The sequence below is a fragment of the Schistosoma haematobium genome, chromosome 2 (genome assembly GCF_000699445.3).
Source record: "Schistosoma haematobium chromosome 2, whole genome shotgun sequence".
Taxonomy (NCBI): Eukaryota; Metazoa; Platyhelminthes; class Trematoda; order Strigeidida; family Schistosomatidae; genus Schistosoma; species Schistosoma haematobium.
The window spans coordinates 28,063,330-28,079,986 of record NC_067197.1 but is presented as its reverse complement, the minus strand read 5'-3'; the positions used below and the strand labels follow the sequence as shown (position 1 = coordinate 28,079,986).

At 36.6% G+C, this 16,657-nt stretch overlaps 1 protein-coding gene across 1 annotated transcript in view; it reads left to right on the top strand.

The window, feature by feature from the left end:
• The first annotated feature begins 3,302 nt into the window (after positions 1-3,302).
• Positions 3,303-16,657, top strand: part of RAB3GAP2 (Rab3 GTPase-activating protein non-catalytic subunit) — a 40,696-nt gene continuing 27,341 nt past the window's right edge. Inside the window, exons 1-10 of the mRNA XM_051214801.1 lie at positions 3,303-3,351; positions 4,641-4,895; positions 4,930-5,085; positions 5,123-5,194; positions 5,224-5,431; positions 5,465-5,616; positions 5,751-5,827; positions 6,833-7,092; positions 14,263-14,518; positions 16,339-16,517. Of these exons, the coding sequence (XP_051067990.1) occupies positions 5,365-5,431; positions 5,465-5,616; positions 5,751-5,827; positions 6,833-7,092; positions 14,263-14,518; positions 16,339-16,517 (991 nt within the window). The 5' untranslated portion in view covers positions 3,303-3,351; positions 4,641-4,895; positions 4,930-5,085; positions 5,123-5,194; positions 5,224-5,364. The remainder of the gene's footprint in view (positions 3,352-4,640; positions 4,896-4,929; positions 5,086-5,122; positions 5,195-5,223; positions 5,432-5,464; positions 5,617-5,750; positions 5,828-6,832; positions 7,093-14,262; positions 14,519-16,338; positions 16,518-16,657) is intronic.

Below are 16,657 nucleotides of genomic sequence, written 5' to 3'. Positions count from 1 at the left end.
TAAACCTGCTTTCACTCGACCTCAATCAACTGATGTTTTCGTTCAACCTGGCTTACGATATAGTACACACGTTTTCATTCGTCGAGACTCGCATCGACGACCATTCGAATCAGCATACGAAGGACCCTTCAAAGTTCTTCAACGTGAATCTAAGTACTATATAGTCGATAAGAACGGAACAAACGATAGCATCAGCATCGATCGCTTAAAAGCAGCGTATTTAGAAGGAAATCCTATCCACGTCGATTTTCCTTCGGTATAATCGAACGACGCGACTCCGACACTTACAATACCTCATCCGACAACCAACACACACGATGATACTTCGACAGTATCCGAAAATAAACTTAAAACGACGCGTTCTGGAAGAAGGGTGAGATTTCCAGAACATTTAAACGACTATTGCACGTAAGGCACTTCTCGACATTGTATATTATTTTTTTTAAAAAAAACAATTTTAATATGCTTATATATTTTTATTTCTATTTAAAAAAAACAAAACAAAAAAACAATTTTTTGATGCTATTACGTGTTCATGAGTTTATTTTCCATTTTTTCTCCGACATTGTGCTTTTACACACATACGAGTGTATTTCGACATGCACTTACATTTTATTTTTCTTTTCCAGGACGGCTGGAAAAGAACGATGACGTTTATGAGGACCCGAAATTTTCATTGTACATTTTCTTTTTTTACTATGTTGTACCTCCGTCCCATATAGTAAGGAAAGACGACCAGACGCTGCTAAATTTAGTAAGCTATCAGAAGAGTGTTTACCAACGACAAACTCGTTGGGTTTAAACTTCTGGCTGGCCACGTCTTAGGGTCATCACTGCCCCACTAGGGGGGGAGTGATCTGTAGCGGTAAATAAATCCCCAAAACAAATAGCTCTGTAAGTTTTCGACATTGGATGCTGACCATATGTTTTAGTGGACTCACCTAGCTGAAGGCGCTCGGTCAGGCATCCGCACCAGATCACGTGTGGTAACGCCGTGCTCAACATCAACCGCAATCGCTAGCCAGATTAGATCAGAGAATTCCGATATATTGGTCATCGCCAAATACACTCTTCCGATCTCCTCGACTCTGTCTTTCGATTTCTTTCGGTGGGTACAAATCATATTAGGTGTTACTGGTAGAAGCGTTGTCAAACACTGAATACCTGTGACATCATCAAGGGATAATTAGTTTGGCAATATTTTTATTTTATATACATAGACTAAATAGCAATTAATGGGGAAAGAAACGTTATGGGTACATAAGTGACTGACTAGACTCTTATTAAAACATCCTACTAACAGGGGCTAGGAAACCTCTTCAGTTAGGATAAACTCGTGGTAGAACCAAGCGGTGTCTCTTAATATTTTCTCAATGATTAGCGATTCTTCAAAATGTCACTTTATTAAGCATAGTTGCATGTTTCCTTTGTAATCACTCTACAGAGTTGACTTGGACTACAAAGTATTGTGTGGACTGTGATCATGTCACCTCTTATTCATGCTTAACATTTTTATTTTGAAACTGCAAAGACGAGTAATCAAAGACATTTGATATCATAGTAATAAACAATAAGTGCTGCAAAATGCACTGGGTCGCTAAATAGGCATTCAAAACTTCGGTGGTCTGAAGAGAAGTTTGAGTAACCAGTTTTAGTCTCCTTAATTAACTGTAGTGTGGCATATCATTTATTTGTTTGAATGCGTCTAAAGAATGTGCTGATATTATTCAAATGGATAATTTTATGGATCCTTGTGATATGGGAAGTCAGACTGCAGGTGCGAAATTCCCGAACTCTCTTTTGGGACTAGAACGAATACCATCTGAGATGACCAATTCTAGATGCGAGAATTAAATATGATATATTTCTACGAAACTGTATGGTAGGAAACTTGTAGGGGCAGTCGAATAAAGCTGTTCATTAGTATCATGATCCTTGAAGCTGAACCTGCAATAAATATCATCATTCAAGCTGGGCTGAAGATGACACAGGTATTCAGTGTTTGACAACGCTTCTACCAGTAACACCTTCTAATATATTTCGTTCCCACCAAGAGAAATCAAAAGACTGACTTAATCCTATTGTTAAACGCCCTGTAGCGGTAAATTAATCCCCAAAATAAGTAGCCCTGTAAGTTTTCGACATTGGATACTGACCATATGTTTTACTGGACTCATTTAGCTGAAGGCGCTCGGTCAGGCATCCGCACCAGATCACGTGTGGTAACGCCGTGCTCAACATCAACCGCAATCGCTAGCCAGATTAGATCAGAGAATTCCGATATATTGGTCATCGCCAAATATACTCTTCCGGTCTCCTCGACTCTGTCTTTTGATTTCTCTTGGTGGGAACGAAATATATTAGAAGGTGTTACTGGTAGAAGCGTTGTCAAACACTGAATACCTGTGACATCATCAATAGCTTCAAAAATAATCTGCAAAGATCACCCCCATTCTTCAGAAGTCACCAGTTGTCTATTAAGCCTCCCAAATGCATTATGATGAATACTGTCCACCAAGTACGGTATTGAACTACTTTTTATCCAGGCATACACGGACCTAGGAGCAATTGCAAGTCAAGACTTGAAGACGATTGTATACTACTATGGAATAGCATTTAGTTTTATCAGCAGTGGACAGATGGACAAAAATCCTTGACCGCAAGGGGAAGGTTGACGTCGTTTACCTTGGCTTTCTTAAAGCTTTTCATAGGGTCAACCATATATGTCTTATCAATAAGCTCAAACAATTGGGTATCAAATCACCATTAAATGATAAGCTCACTTCATATCCAAAAAATCGACATTTTAAGATTAGGGTTAACTTCACTTTCAGTTTATGGGATGTATACGGTATGTATACGGCTACTCCGCTCTTAATTCCTGATTTTCTGTCGTTGCTGAACGAAGACATCCCAGGTAATGCTAATTTTTGGTCCGAGAACTGAGAAGATATCCAGGTTTCAGATATTCCTATCAGATGCGCCTTAATCGCGTTGCTAAGTTCACGTATATATATATATATATATATATATATATATATATATAAGCAGTTTATGCTTTCAATTTTGAACGCGTGAGCTTCGTCCTGTTTGTATGTATGAGCCTTACGTGGATGGACAGGTAGCCCACCTATATGAGGTTTGCCGAGGTGGTAGGCCCTGTCCTTTACACGTTTTTTATCATCTAGATAGTCCACAAGTGGAATGGTCGGCTCCAACTTGCCTTTGTGTTTGGTCCTAGCTTCGTTTGGCCTATCCGGAAGCTTCTTCTATTCCGCCCACAATCATTTAAACTATTTGAAGCAGTTAGGAACACATTTGAATCCCGTCGTTACTTCTATAAATTCACAGGTTAGCTGTAGAATTGTTCTTCACTTTCTTTTTGCAAAGTGGTTATGTTATAGCTTCTCAAATGTGCCTTCTTCATAATTTTCACCCCTTTATTTTGTCTAAAATAGTTTTTTGTGTGCAGAAAATTTTTTTGCACGTTCAGTCTCCCATCCTATGTTATCATAAGCTCGAACAGTAAGTATCATTATTAGTTAAAACATATGTCCCAGAAGAATTTTCGATGAAATATTTCAAGCGGTTCTCGGCATTTGTTCTGTCTTACCTTTAACAACTAAAACCCTGCTAACTGAGTATTTGCCGAGACCTCATGTTCTTTTTGTTACATATCACTAAATAATCCATGCTCAATGCGGTAGTATTGCAGTTTATTCATTTCCATTCAAAAAGCATCAGTTCCTTTAGTATCACTTGTGTGTTGTTGTTAATCTTTGAGTCATTACGGCCTCATACGATAATGTTGTCACAAGTGAAATGAATATTATTTATTTATTTGAACACATAAACAATATTTCGAGGAGGCATCAAACAGATATTCGCCGCATATATCATTTGATTTATGCGAGGGCTGGCATATTACACGGGTGCCCAAACCGAAGCAGGGACATAAATAACAGTAAACTTAACGTTATTATGTATGACAATATTTGCTTGTTACTTGCCAAGGATTTTCTTAAAAGTCGTTCAAGAATCGTACTAGTATCTGTGTAGAATGGTGACTGGTAGATTGATTACTTGACGGTCAGACAGTTGTTCCATTTTACATTGATTAATTATTTCATGTTTTCTTTAAAAAACCTCGTCAACAATCTGTTATTTAGAGTCCCTTGTCATGCTAACACGGTTGAATTTTCGTTTCTTAAAGAGTTAAGTACATCTGCTGGAGCAGTACTGCTCGTAAATACACTCACTATTATTTTGCTCAGAAAATGGACAATATTATGTACGTGAAAACCGCACAATTAAATGATTAGGTTCTGTCAACTTTTCGTCCCACTGTTATGAAGTAACAGGTCTTCTACGTTTTTATGAGAAAGGGCTAGTATTGAAGTTCACCTTACATTACAATATTCACTGTACATAGTTTATCATATTGGTAAGGGTTTTTCGAATACAAATTTCACCAAAGTAATTGATATTCTATGAGCTGCATATGCCATTTATCATAATATATTTGACTCACCTATTTTAAAATTATTATTTGATTTTTTTATGCACCATTTATCTCCCAGGTTGATTCCCAATCCAACTTGTCCTTCCATTGTTTTCTTTTTTCAAAAATTTCATACCAGGGTTTATCTACCGGTCGTATCCAAATGTCTTTAGATGTGCTTTTGAAATGTAATTTTTCTGAAGCAGAATTACCTTTTGATTGGATACGAAGCGTTCTGTTTTCTATTCCATCAAACGTAAAGATTGTTATCATCGGGGTGCAGACTAGGATGCTTATTTTTGGAGGCAATTATGTAATGTTTTTAGTCATTTTCTGTAGAGTTATCTCGGAACACTGAAGAGTTTGCCCTACTTGGTGAATTGAAGTTTCAAAGGTATTAAAAAGTATAAAATGTTGAATTTCTTTAGTTGCATCAAAGCAATTAGTTGTTTGTATTTTTCTTCGTAAGAAAATTCCTTAGTTAGAAGCAGTGGTTTAGTTTCAGAAACCGCAGTGATGCTAGACGTGGATCAAATGTTTACGTTGTTGGACTTGAGAATGGTGAACTATTATTTCTACATGAGGTACATATTTCTATGCTAATTTCTATTATCCACTCAGGATAATAAAATTCTTCTGTGTATCAAAACTGGATTTGATTCCGTTAGATCTATTCATTTGACTTCATGTGGTGTAAGCATAATTTTTCATCTCATTTTCAGTAGGAAAATTTATGTGTTTTACATAAAACGACAATTATTTACTTTAATCTTGACGATCTGGAAGGTGTTTTATCAAATAGCTTCACTTACTTGTCAGATTGTTCTCTCCGATCTTATGGAAACACTACTTTTCAGCACACAATGATAATTCGTTATCGATCGTTGACAATTCCAACTGATGGTGAAAATAGATATTGTTCTTGTTTGTGTAAGTGTTAATTTTTCAATCAGATTGTTCTAGCCAAATATCAGATGGGGATTTTCGATTCATTGGTTCGGAGATTCGCTTTTGAATCACAATTGCGCGATGACAAGATGTGTGTTTCACCCATTCAGACTAGGTGGATAACAGCTGGCTCTAATCCATTCATCAGCTTCAGCTTTTTAAATGAGGTAATTCTGACTCCTTCAAAGTTATTTGTAGTTAGTTTATTAGTTTTTCTAGTATTTATAAGGTCTCTGGATTCTGTATTTAATTCCTTTCGTTTTCATTTGTCAAATATCAAAATTGAATGTTTTTCTTGCAGAATGCAAACCCTGAAGTCTCTCATTTTGCATCTTTTGTTTATCAAGAGGCTAAACGTGCCATGTTCGGGATCAAAAAGTGAGTTGAATGTCTTCACTTCGCTTCTGACACACTGCTTTTTTGCGTTTTTTTGTGTATAGTCTACTTAATATTACTTCAAATTGATATGTTTAGGAAATGCCTTTGTTTTCAATTCGAGTTGCACATGAAAGTCCATCCTTCAGCGTGCAACTGTGTCAGCTTAGTTATTGACAAACAACGAAACTGAATTCAGTATTACGTGTATGGTATCGTTATTTTGCAAAGTAAATACTCTCGACAACTTTTGGATTACTGCGACTGACCATGATTGAATCTACATAGTTGCAAGTCATTAAGTCTCCTTCTTCGGCTTAGTATTCTACCGCCTAATATTTTTGAACAACACTTCAATAGACTAGTTCAGAACTCAAAATATGACTTGAATAGAAACGTAAATACATTCCAAAGCAAGTTAAAGTTAGTTAGTAGAAAAATGTTATTGTCTGCGTAAAATTTACACAGGGATATATTAATCTCATCTTATCCACTAGTGTTGAATGGTTAGAAGTGGGTCAGTTAGCGTGCTCCAATGTGATTTTGTCTGAAACATGCTTCAGTCAAGTCTCTAGTTTCTTGTTCCATATACGTAATCTCGACGAAACAATGTAAAACTAGTCCGCGAATTTTTAGGGATTGCTAGGTTGTTACTTGACTAACCGGTAGCTGGAGATTTTGGGTATCATGGTTCTGAATCAATCATTGTTGCCTAGGTGAATGCCCACTTTATCTTCTGCCAAGTCTTTGGCTTCAATATTCCTCATTTTCAATCCATCGAATTCATCCATTTTTGAACCGTACTCTTCGGTTTTCGTATTTTCTCACTGTCAATGACATTTCTATTAGTTCTACTCTTTTGATATTTATATTGTTAACTTCCTATAACCTGTGGTGTTATTGTGGTGGCAACTTGATCTGACGTACATTTGTCCCAAGCTCTTTGTTGATTATGACTGATTGCCCGGATGTTTCTTTTCATTGCTTGTTTTATTGGTTCACCTACAGATACTCTAATAATGATTCAGAACCGTTAGTTGTAACATGGCCACAACGGAAAGATGGCTTTACATATCCCACTGCTATGTGTACTCCTTTTTCGAAAACCCCTTTGAGTTTGTCTCATGGACTGGCTGACAGCCGTCGCCATATATTATCTTCCGGTGTCGCTATTTCACCTGACCATCATTGGTTAGCGATTCCCGATAGCCTTGGAAGAGTTCTTCTTGTGGATGCTTATAAAGAGCGTGTTGTACGTATGTGGAAGGGTAAGTGACTTGATTTATTTTTACTTTTTCAGTAACGTTCTTAACCGTGTGTATATTTGAGTGTGAAGTACTATTTCCTGTGGTCAGCTGATGTTCATGTTCATTTCTGTTTGTTCCCTTTATTATATGAAATATAATGCAGTAACGAGTGCAGTATACATATTTGAGTCTAAATTGGCAATGATTCACCGTAAATCATAATCATGTTTGTGACAGTTAAATGCAAATCTAGAGCGCTAATTCAGTGTTTTGTTCTGATAGTTCAAACTGTGTTTCAATCCTAACTTTCCACAAATTTAGCTCATTATCTGTGCATTGGAGAAATGAAAATCTCTTGTAATAAAAAGTCCGGAGTAAAGTGTAATTGTCCATCTTAGTAGTAATTAATATTATTTTTTCTGGCCGTAATAATCATGTGGTAATATTCAAATACTCGGTCTTATTCTATGAAAGTAATTTAATGTGGTCGGAAGATTTAAGCTCGACAGTTTAGTCTTAATTCGATTAAGGAGTGAATGAACTAAAAAGCTCGTAACTTGTAATTGCCTGCTTGTTTATTGATATCCAGTAACATTTATGATTTGTATTAAATATATTTTGTTGGAATGTTATTTTATCAACACGAAACCCTATATTGCTGGCGAGTAGCACTATCTTTTCATCTTTGCTCTAAGCTTATAACCTGGTCTCATCAAAGATTACCACTAAACCAAATAGTATCATTGCGCATCATATATTGGGCAGCATTCTGTTCATTATTCTAGCAATCTTAGAACGTACATCATCGTCATCAAAACCTCAAATCTATCATCCATAACAAGCTAGATTTAAAGTATTTAGTTCGTCGAAGGGTTTCGTACAAAAGTGATCCAGTCAGTAGTTAGGACAGGGTTGAATAGCATTATATTCGATACTTTGAGCCACCTACAGTTATCTGGTTCATATTAAAAGTTGAACAGATTTTTGGATAAATTTCAGTAATTTTTTTTTACGGAAATACACATTTGAACTACCGTGGATTTGTTTTGTTGTTTGTTTATACTCTGAAACTGTGTCGTACTAAATGTCGATTTGATAACTTATCCGGTATAAGTACACTATACTGATGGTCTTTAGTGAACCAGTCAGAATCAAGGTAGTGCCTCATGGATTTTCTCGCAAATTTGAAAGCCCAGTGATAGTTTGTATGTTATAATGAACAAGGTGAAAATTGGCAATATTTTGTTCGTAAAATGCTTAAAACTAACTAAAATATCTATTGTACAGCTAAGCATTAAATACGACATGATAATTTAGCTGAACTACAAGAAATACTTGTCCCTGATGCAGATTGTTTTTGGGAGTACTTTATGTGTTCCAATCCATAGTTGAGGGTGTTTGTGTAGCTCTTTATTTATTTATTTGAACACATAAATATTGGTACAAGAGGGCACCAAATATATATGCGCCACACGAACAATGAAAATGGGAAGAGAGAACAGAAGGTAAGGAGCGTAAAAGAAAAAAAGAAGAACGATAACGACTAGATTAGTGTATGGTAGTGTAATAATAATAATAATAATAATAATAATAATAATAATGCGGGAAACGGAAAGGTAGAACAAGGAGAAATCTTTCAATTAAGGAAGATACAACCACTTTTTATGAAGAAATTAAAAGGTTACAGCAGGATCGTCACTGGCTTCTGTTCCGAGCCATATCTGATAACGTCTCTAGCCACTGTGTCGCACCATCTCTAGGACACCAGCCAGGGAGTCGTGAAGGACCAACACAAGCCAGTCCTTTACAGCTTTCTTTCATACCCCGACATCATGTCATACACTGACCACCTCTCCGTTTTTCCCAACCAGTCCCAGAGTCGGCAAATAATGCACGACGTGGAATTCTCTGGGACGACATTCGGAGAACATGTCCAAGTTACCGAAGTCGGTGTTTCAAGATGGTGACATCAAGTGGATTATCGTCTCTGTGCCCGAACACACGATGCCGAACCTCTGCATTACTAACATAGTGTTGCCGTTGAATGTTAGCAATCCTTCGGAGACAACGATGATCGAACACAGATCGTCGTCTAACATCCTCAACTCGGAGAGGCCAGGTTTCACAAGCATAGAGCAAAACTGCTCTCACCTACGCGTTGTAGATCTGACCTTTTACAGCCAAACTGATATCACGAAGGCGCCAAAGATGACCCAGGCTAGCATAAGCCGCTCTGGCTTTCACTATACGTGCATTGATCTCTTCACTCACGCCCCCACCAACACTTGTGCAGCTACCTAGATACACGAACTTCTCGACTACTTCTATCTGTTCATCATCCAGAGTGAGTACAGGATTAGAATCCTGCCAGTCTTGTAGAAGTACTTTGCACTTCGAAGGTGCAAAGCACATACCGTACCTACGGACACTGATTGCCAACTGATTAAGTGCGGATTGCATGACTTGGGCATTATCACACAGTAAGACAATGTCGTCCGCATACTCAAGGTCGAAAAGTCTTTCTCCAGGCAACAGATCCACACTGCTATTACTTACATCCATCAGAGCTGTTTCTAGAATGTCATCGATGGCAAAATTGAAGAGGAATGGCGAGATTAGGCAACCCTGTCTAACCCCACTGCTCGAATGAAACAATGGAGAAAGGTGGTTGTATGCCCTTACTCTGCCTGAGATGTTTGTATATAGGGCCTTTAGGATGTTAATAAATTTCTCAGGCACATCCTTCTTGAACAGACAATCCCAGAGAACAGTCATGTCCAACGAATCGAAGGCAGCCCTAATGTCAAGAACGACGTGAACCGTTCTTAAAGGTAGGGACAACTATCGACTCATTCCATGACATTGGTACACTCTCTAGTTCCCAGACCTTTGTGAACAACACAGTCAGTTCCTTAGCCAGAAAGTCATCACCATCTTTATAAAGAGCCGGAGGTAAGTCATCTGGGCCTGGTGATTTGTAGCGCCTCAAGAGTTGGGGTTCCTCGCGGACTCTTGCTTTATTCGGTGGATCAGTCGTCATCGGCCATAGAGGGCAGGACATTCTGACCGATGTTGCCGGAGCAGCAGGCCAGTTGAACTGCCCTTCGAAGAATTCTGCCCATCGCCCAAGACGTCGATGGATGTTAGTGATTGGTATCCCATCATCCTCGTAGATTGTTTCGCTCACACCACACTTCTTGCTGCCAGTGGCTCGGATGAGTTGGAAGAGCTTCCGGTAGTTACCAGATGCAGCTGCTGCTTCCAGCTCATTAGCACTCTCCGACCATCAGGTTTCTCGGTCCTTACGCAAGCTTTGCCCAATTTCCTTACGTAACATCCTTCGTTTGTGGTCAAACTCACGGTCACCCGGAGTAGACCGACGGGCTTCAATGAGTTGTAGGGAACCAGAAGAAACCTAGTGCTTATAAGTGGCTTTACTCGCCATTTTCATGGCGTCATGCAATCGCAACCAATGCTCATCTATACTTTTCGGTGGAATGGTAGCTAGCCTAGAAGCTAGCTCGGTTCGATACTTACTTGCAACAGAAGTTGCAACCAACTTGCTGACATCAATCCTTTGGTGGCGGTCACTTCGTTGGCCACTGGAAAGTAAGGTAAGATTGGCGCAGACCAGGGCATGATCAGAGTCCAGATAGGTACTCCAAAAGGAGCGGCAGTCTTGTACACTACTACGCCAGCGGTAGCTGATCGCGATGTGATCAATCTGAGTCCAGGCTTGAGATGCAGAGGGAGGACACCAAGTGGCACATCGGCGATGACTGTGCCGAAAGTTAGTGCTAGCCAGGAACAGGTTGTGGTCTGTGCACAGTTGCAGTAGACGGTCCTCGTTAATTGTCCTGCGACCAGAAAGTCCCCATTGGCCACCTAAACGATTCTCTTCTGTGCCTAGACGCCCGACCTGAGCATTCAAGTCTCCGGCTAGTACTACAATATCTATCGAATGCACTTTCTGGAGAACAGTCAACTGATGGTAGAATTCATCCTTGATTGCATCCAGGCTGCAATCTGTCGGGGCATAGGCGGAGATGACGAAAGGACATCGTTTCTCACACTGATTTCTTCTCACTTTGATGGAACTTTTGAAGCGACAGATGGAGAGCGAATTTGTAGTACTTCACTAGTCTTGTATACGGGTCTCGGATAGTCAACAAACGTCGATATTAAGACTTTCCAAAGACATAACCAACCCTATCTGTTGTCCAACCTGCATAAGTGTGCGAACGTTGAAGACAACCGGTTTGAATGGTGCACGTGGTTTCAGGAAAACTGCTTCAGTATTCGTATTTGGTGGTAGCATACAATTTTCAACCAGGCAGTGATTCGAAAACGTTGAGATAGAACCGAGTTTCCACCATAGGCGAGCTGCTGTATAAATCGAAAAATAAGGATACACAGAGTGGGAATAAAAGAGAGTGAATAAGTGACGTTGTAAATAATAATAATAATAATAATAATAATAATAATAATAATAATAATAATAATAATAATAATAATGATAACAATGTGAATTTTTCGACTGTTAATCGAAGTGTGAACAGAATTTTCAGTAAATATCGTCATTTTCATTTTATTTGTGTGTGGGCTGTGATACTGCCCAGGTGCCCAGACTGAAGCAGGTGGTTTTCTTAGGGGGTCACACCCCGAGTCTTTGACCTAAAGGTCTGATCCACAAGGCAATGGAGCATCGTGAGGAGATGCAGTCCCATGGTAGCCGGTGACCAACACTTGGTTCATACGCCATTTGTTCCTTCAGGATACTGGAGCCCATGTGCACCATTGGTGTGTAGCTATTTAGTATTGTTTCACTCTAACTCCTAATTTTGAATCTAAACCCTAACTTTCTTAAGTTCATGAACAAAAAGGGTTGGCAAAATACCATTGCATTTTAGCTAATGTCAGTTCGTGTTGAAAACCCTAATTCGTAATCCTAACTATTAACTATGGTTTAACTCCCAATGTATAACTTTAAATTATAGCTTATATCAATCGGTGATAAAAACCCTATAGGATTATAACCCTAATACAAGAACACTAGCCTAATTCCTAATATGTACAATTAACCTTTTTCCCTTACTATAACTAATAATCCAACATGTGAGGGTTCATTAATCATAGAAAAATTGTTATTTTATTTTAATTTTATTGCTTTTATTATTAATTGTTTTGTAAACAAAAACCTTCCTGATTGGCTGGGAAGTCTCTCAAGGTTGTCAGTATAGCACACTTTCACTACGGATTCAAATCCATTTTATGTCAGTGACCAGTTGTAATCATTGGCGTTTAATTTCTTCACTAAAACCTATGCATTGTGATTGTTGTTTTCATTGCCATTGGCGATGTTAGTATGACAAAAAGAATAGTGGTTCATTGATGATGCGAAATGTTTGAATTCAAAAATTTGTTGAATTTTCGCACTTAGTAATGGCTCTACTAAACAACAACAAAAAGTTGAACATTTGGCCACATAATCATGCAGACAATTTATTAAGTTAGATAAAATAAATCATTTTAATCACACGATAATTACGATCACATTTCGTATAATAATATAATGCTAATCAACGTCAAATTATACCTAATGCTTATTGAGTGCTCACCATGAATTAAAATCTTGATTTTCCTCTCCTGCATAATCCTATTCATCTGGTTCTCATCCTTCATATATAATATATAAACTCTATAATGAAGTAATTCCTTCTCGGTAGTATTATATTTCCAGTGAATTTTGTAGTTCTTGTTCAAATAGATTTTAACTACATGCATATATATTCGCTGTATTTTAAATAAGTGGATTTCCTAAAACTTAAAAGAAGTTCAAGAAGAACTCAAACAATTGTATCTTTTCATGATATGCAACCTTGATTAAATTTGATAGTAACATTGATATTTCTAGTACTCAAGCATTTTCTGCTTTAGAAAATTGAATAATGACCTTCAGAACAATTTTGTTTTGTATGAAGTGAATGTTTAGGAGATCCATAATTCAACAAATTGAATTGCGAACGTTTACATTGAGGTTCTCGTTGAAAATCAACAAGTGTGATATATTTAAAACTGAAAACACCATAATAAATGAATTATTTATGTCCCAATATGTAGAAAATTATCTTTTTGACGTTTCTTGACTTGATGTAAGCCACTTCTTCAGAATAAATAAACAACCGAATTAAATTAACATAAGTTTAAATAGTACAATGTAAACAATGCTGAATATTTTTAGCACAATCAGAATCATAATAGATTCATTTGATATTGTTTACTTGAATCTTCCCATTGGTGTTTAGGACTGCACTTGATCATTTTTTTATTAGTATATGTGCATGCTGTACGTATTACCTCGATATCGCCTTAATTCAGCAGTATTATAAGCAAAGATGGGTAGTGGCTAGTCGTGGAACCCAGGATGCGCATTTTGTCTCAGGACGCGTTGGCATTTGAAGCGAACGGTACTAGGTTCGAGTCCCAGTGTGAACATCAACCCTGAGATGCAGGTACATCAAACTAACGAGTGCCATATAGGACGAGACGCGCGTCCTGGATTACACTACTAGCCACTATCCATTTTCGATTATAATGCTTGTGACTTAAGGCAATACTCTTAGCATGCACATTTGCCAACGTGAGACTGGTCAATTGCAGTCCTAAACATCAATGGGAAGATTCAAGTAAACAATATCAAGCGAATCTGTTATGATTTTGATTGTACTAAAAATATTCAGCATTGTTTACATTGTACTATTTAAACTTATGTTAATTTAATTCGGTTGTCTATTTACTCTGAAGAAGTGGCTTACATCAAGTCACGAAACATCGAAAAGATAATTTTCTACATATTGGTATATAACAAATAATTCATTTATTATAAATTTTCTTCCCAATGTTCATGTTATTTGAACCTGTGAGTCCTACCTTGACATTGGTATCTACAATCTTATAAAACGATGGATATGCTTTTTTATATTTGAGTATAATTGTATATTCATGCATAGCAAATAAACTTAAAGCACTTTTAAGAACAACCTAAATTAACTTGGTTACTTCATTATTTGAATTTTCATTTTAATTGTTATATTTCTATTAAATGGGTCATTTCTAAAAGTTCTTACTTGAGAAATATATTACGTGCTATTAGATTGATTTTCGCTTTTTATTTACAACTTTCACTATTAGGTTACAGAGATGCTGAAGTTGCTTTTCTTGAAGTATCTGACTCTGAAACTCCATACACTGGCTATCGTAATAAACCAAATAATTCTGTTAGAAAGACACTTTGTCTATTAATTCATGCACCGCATCTTCATTCATTGGAACTTTGGTGTCTCATTCACGGACCACGTATTGTTTCATGGGATGTTGTAGAACCAGTTCGCCTTATTCAAACTGAGCGTCAAAATTACATAAATACTACTAAATCAAATGAATTCAAGTGAATATTTGTATTTTGGTATTGTAGACATTTATTTTATGCTCTAATGAACGATCGTATTGATTCCAAAAATTATCAATCAAAATAGTATCAGAACACTGTCATTTGCTTGAATATAAACACCAGGAAGTCTCAGATCTAATTCTCCTACTAGTTGTCAAGTATCAGCGAGGCATATTTTACAGTCTTATGAGAACTAACGCTCTTCGTGGAACTTCAATGACCTTAGCTTAGTGACAGTTAAAGATTTTGTTGACTTGCATTAGAGTAGAAATTGTTCAGTATTAGGAACCAAACAAATATTGAAAAGAGCAAGAACAAAGATTCTAGCAGAATAACATGAATTCATTTTATTTCGTAGGTTCTCGTCAGCTGCTTACAACCTATAGTATTTAAAAAAGATAATAATTACTTAATGGGTTTAAATTGCTTACATGAGAGGGTTTATATTGAAGAAATATTCGTAAAGTATGACATGGGTGTAAATGAAATTAATAGGCTGAATATTGTAAATATATACCTAATGTGAAAGAATATTCTAGAGCATTAATTGTGACAACAGTTCAAAAGTGGGTTAGAAACAATTGATTACACAATGAATAAACATTGATAGGAATATAGTGAGTAGAGTTCAGTTGAAAGATTATTAATTTTTTTATAAAGATAGTTGAAAAATAAAACCAATGACGTAATAAATATAAAAGATAAAAATTTAAAAAAAAATAAAATAAAATTTAAGCTGCTGCGGAAGAATATTTGTCACCAAGGCAGGGAAAGATTAACAATCATCTCCTTTTGAACACAAATCAGGTTTTTGGCGCCTGATAGTAACTGCTTCAACAAACTTCAGAAGACTGGAGTTTGGCTGCTTACTAATAACCTTGAATGATTGTAGGGTGTCAACCTGATGGCCTGTGTCAAGGAGATGTTTAGTGATTGCACTACTTAGAGTCTTTCTTTCTCTTGTTCTGAGGTTTTTTGGAACATGTTAAAAAAATCTGAGATATGCCCTCCTTTCTGTTCGGCCAATGTAGCTGCTTTGGCAGGTACATGTAAATTTATAAATACAATTGGCGGTAACAAAAGTTTATTGACAAATATAAAAAGCGTAAAGAAAATAATACTGAAGTAATTACTGTCAATAAAAAACCAATAACTATAAGTCTTAACTTCAAAGGTGATGATGTTGCTAACACAATCAACAGGAGACTCAATACTGCGCTAGCCAGAACCTATCCGGCGGCCAAACTTCAAATTCTGTATAAAACAACATGTTCAATAACTCAATCAAAGGTTGATAAGCATCCTTTTCATGTTACCGTTTTTTGTGATAAGATACTGTCTAATTTTTCTTGAATATACATGTTAAAACAACCAGTAATGTATGAGGCAATATAGGTATAGTTATCATTTCTATTGTTATAAAGTGTACCAGTTTGAATCCATATATCTGTGTTCAAAGTTTGTAGATGTTTGTATAGAGATGTAAAGCTAGTGATTTTGGGTTCTGAAAAAATATTTTCTGAATATATCTACTATAGTTCTTGATAGATTGTAATATTTACCTGTCATAGTATTTTCATTTGATGGTTTCATTATCAGTTAAAATATTTTATACTTTACCAACTGATGTAAGTATGAGATGTGCCTTTTTGAACATCTAATCGAGAGTTAATTACACAACTAACCGGGTTCAGCAAATTCAGTCTTAGAGTTATCAATTTTGTTGGTCGACGATCGTTTTGATTGAGCTTAAGTTACCGACTTCTATCAAACGAATAAAATTAAATATTAATTATCTGATTATCCACTTTATATAGTTTAAATTACTATCAAGTGGTTTTACTTGACTCATCTGGATCCATTTATACAATTGGCCTAAACGCAGGCCTGTGTTTATCAGATACTAATACAGAAGCAGCTGTAGACTATCAAGAATATAAAATTCTTCAGAAACTCTATAAAACCTTGGAACAATATAGTAATAACTTAATATCAGGTATGTTTACTAGATATTTTTGGATGGATTTAACTTTCTAAGTGTTATAACTTGTGCCCTATTAATATATAACGTAGTGATACCACTAATTAGAGAATAATGATTTATCGACCGGACCAGTGACCCGTAAACCCGCACGA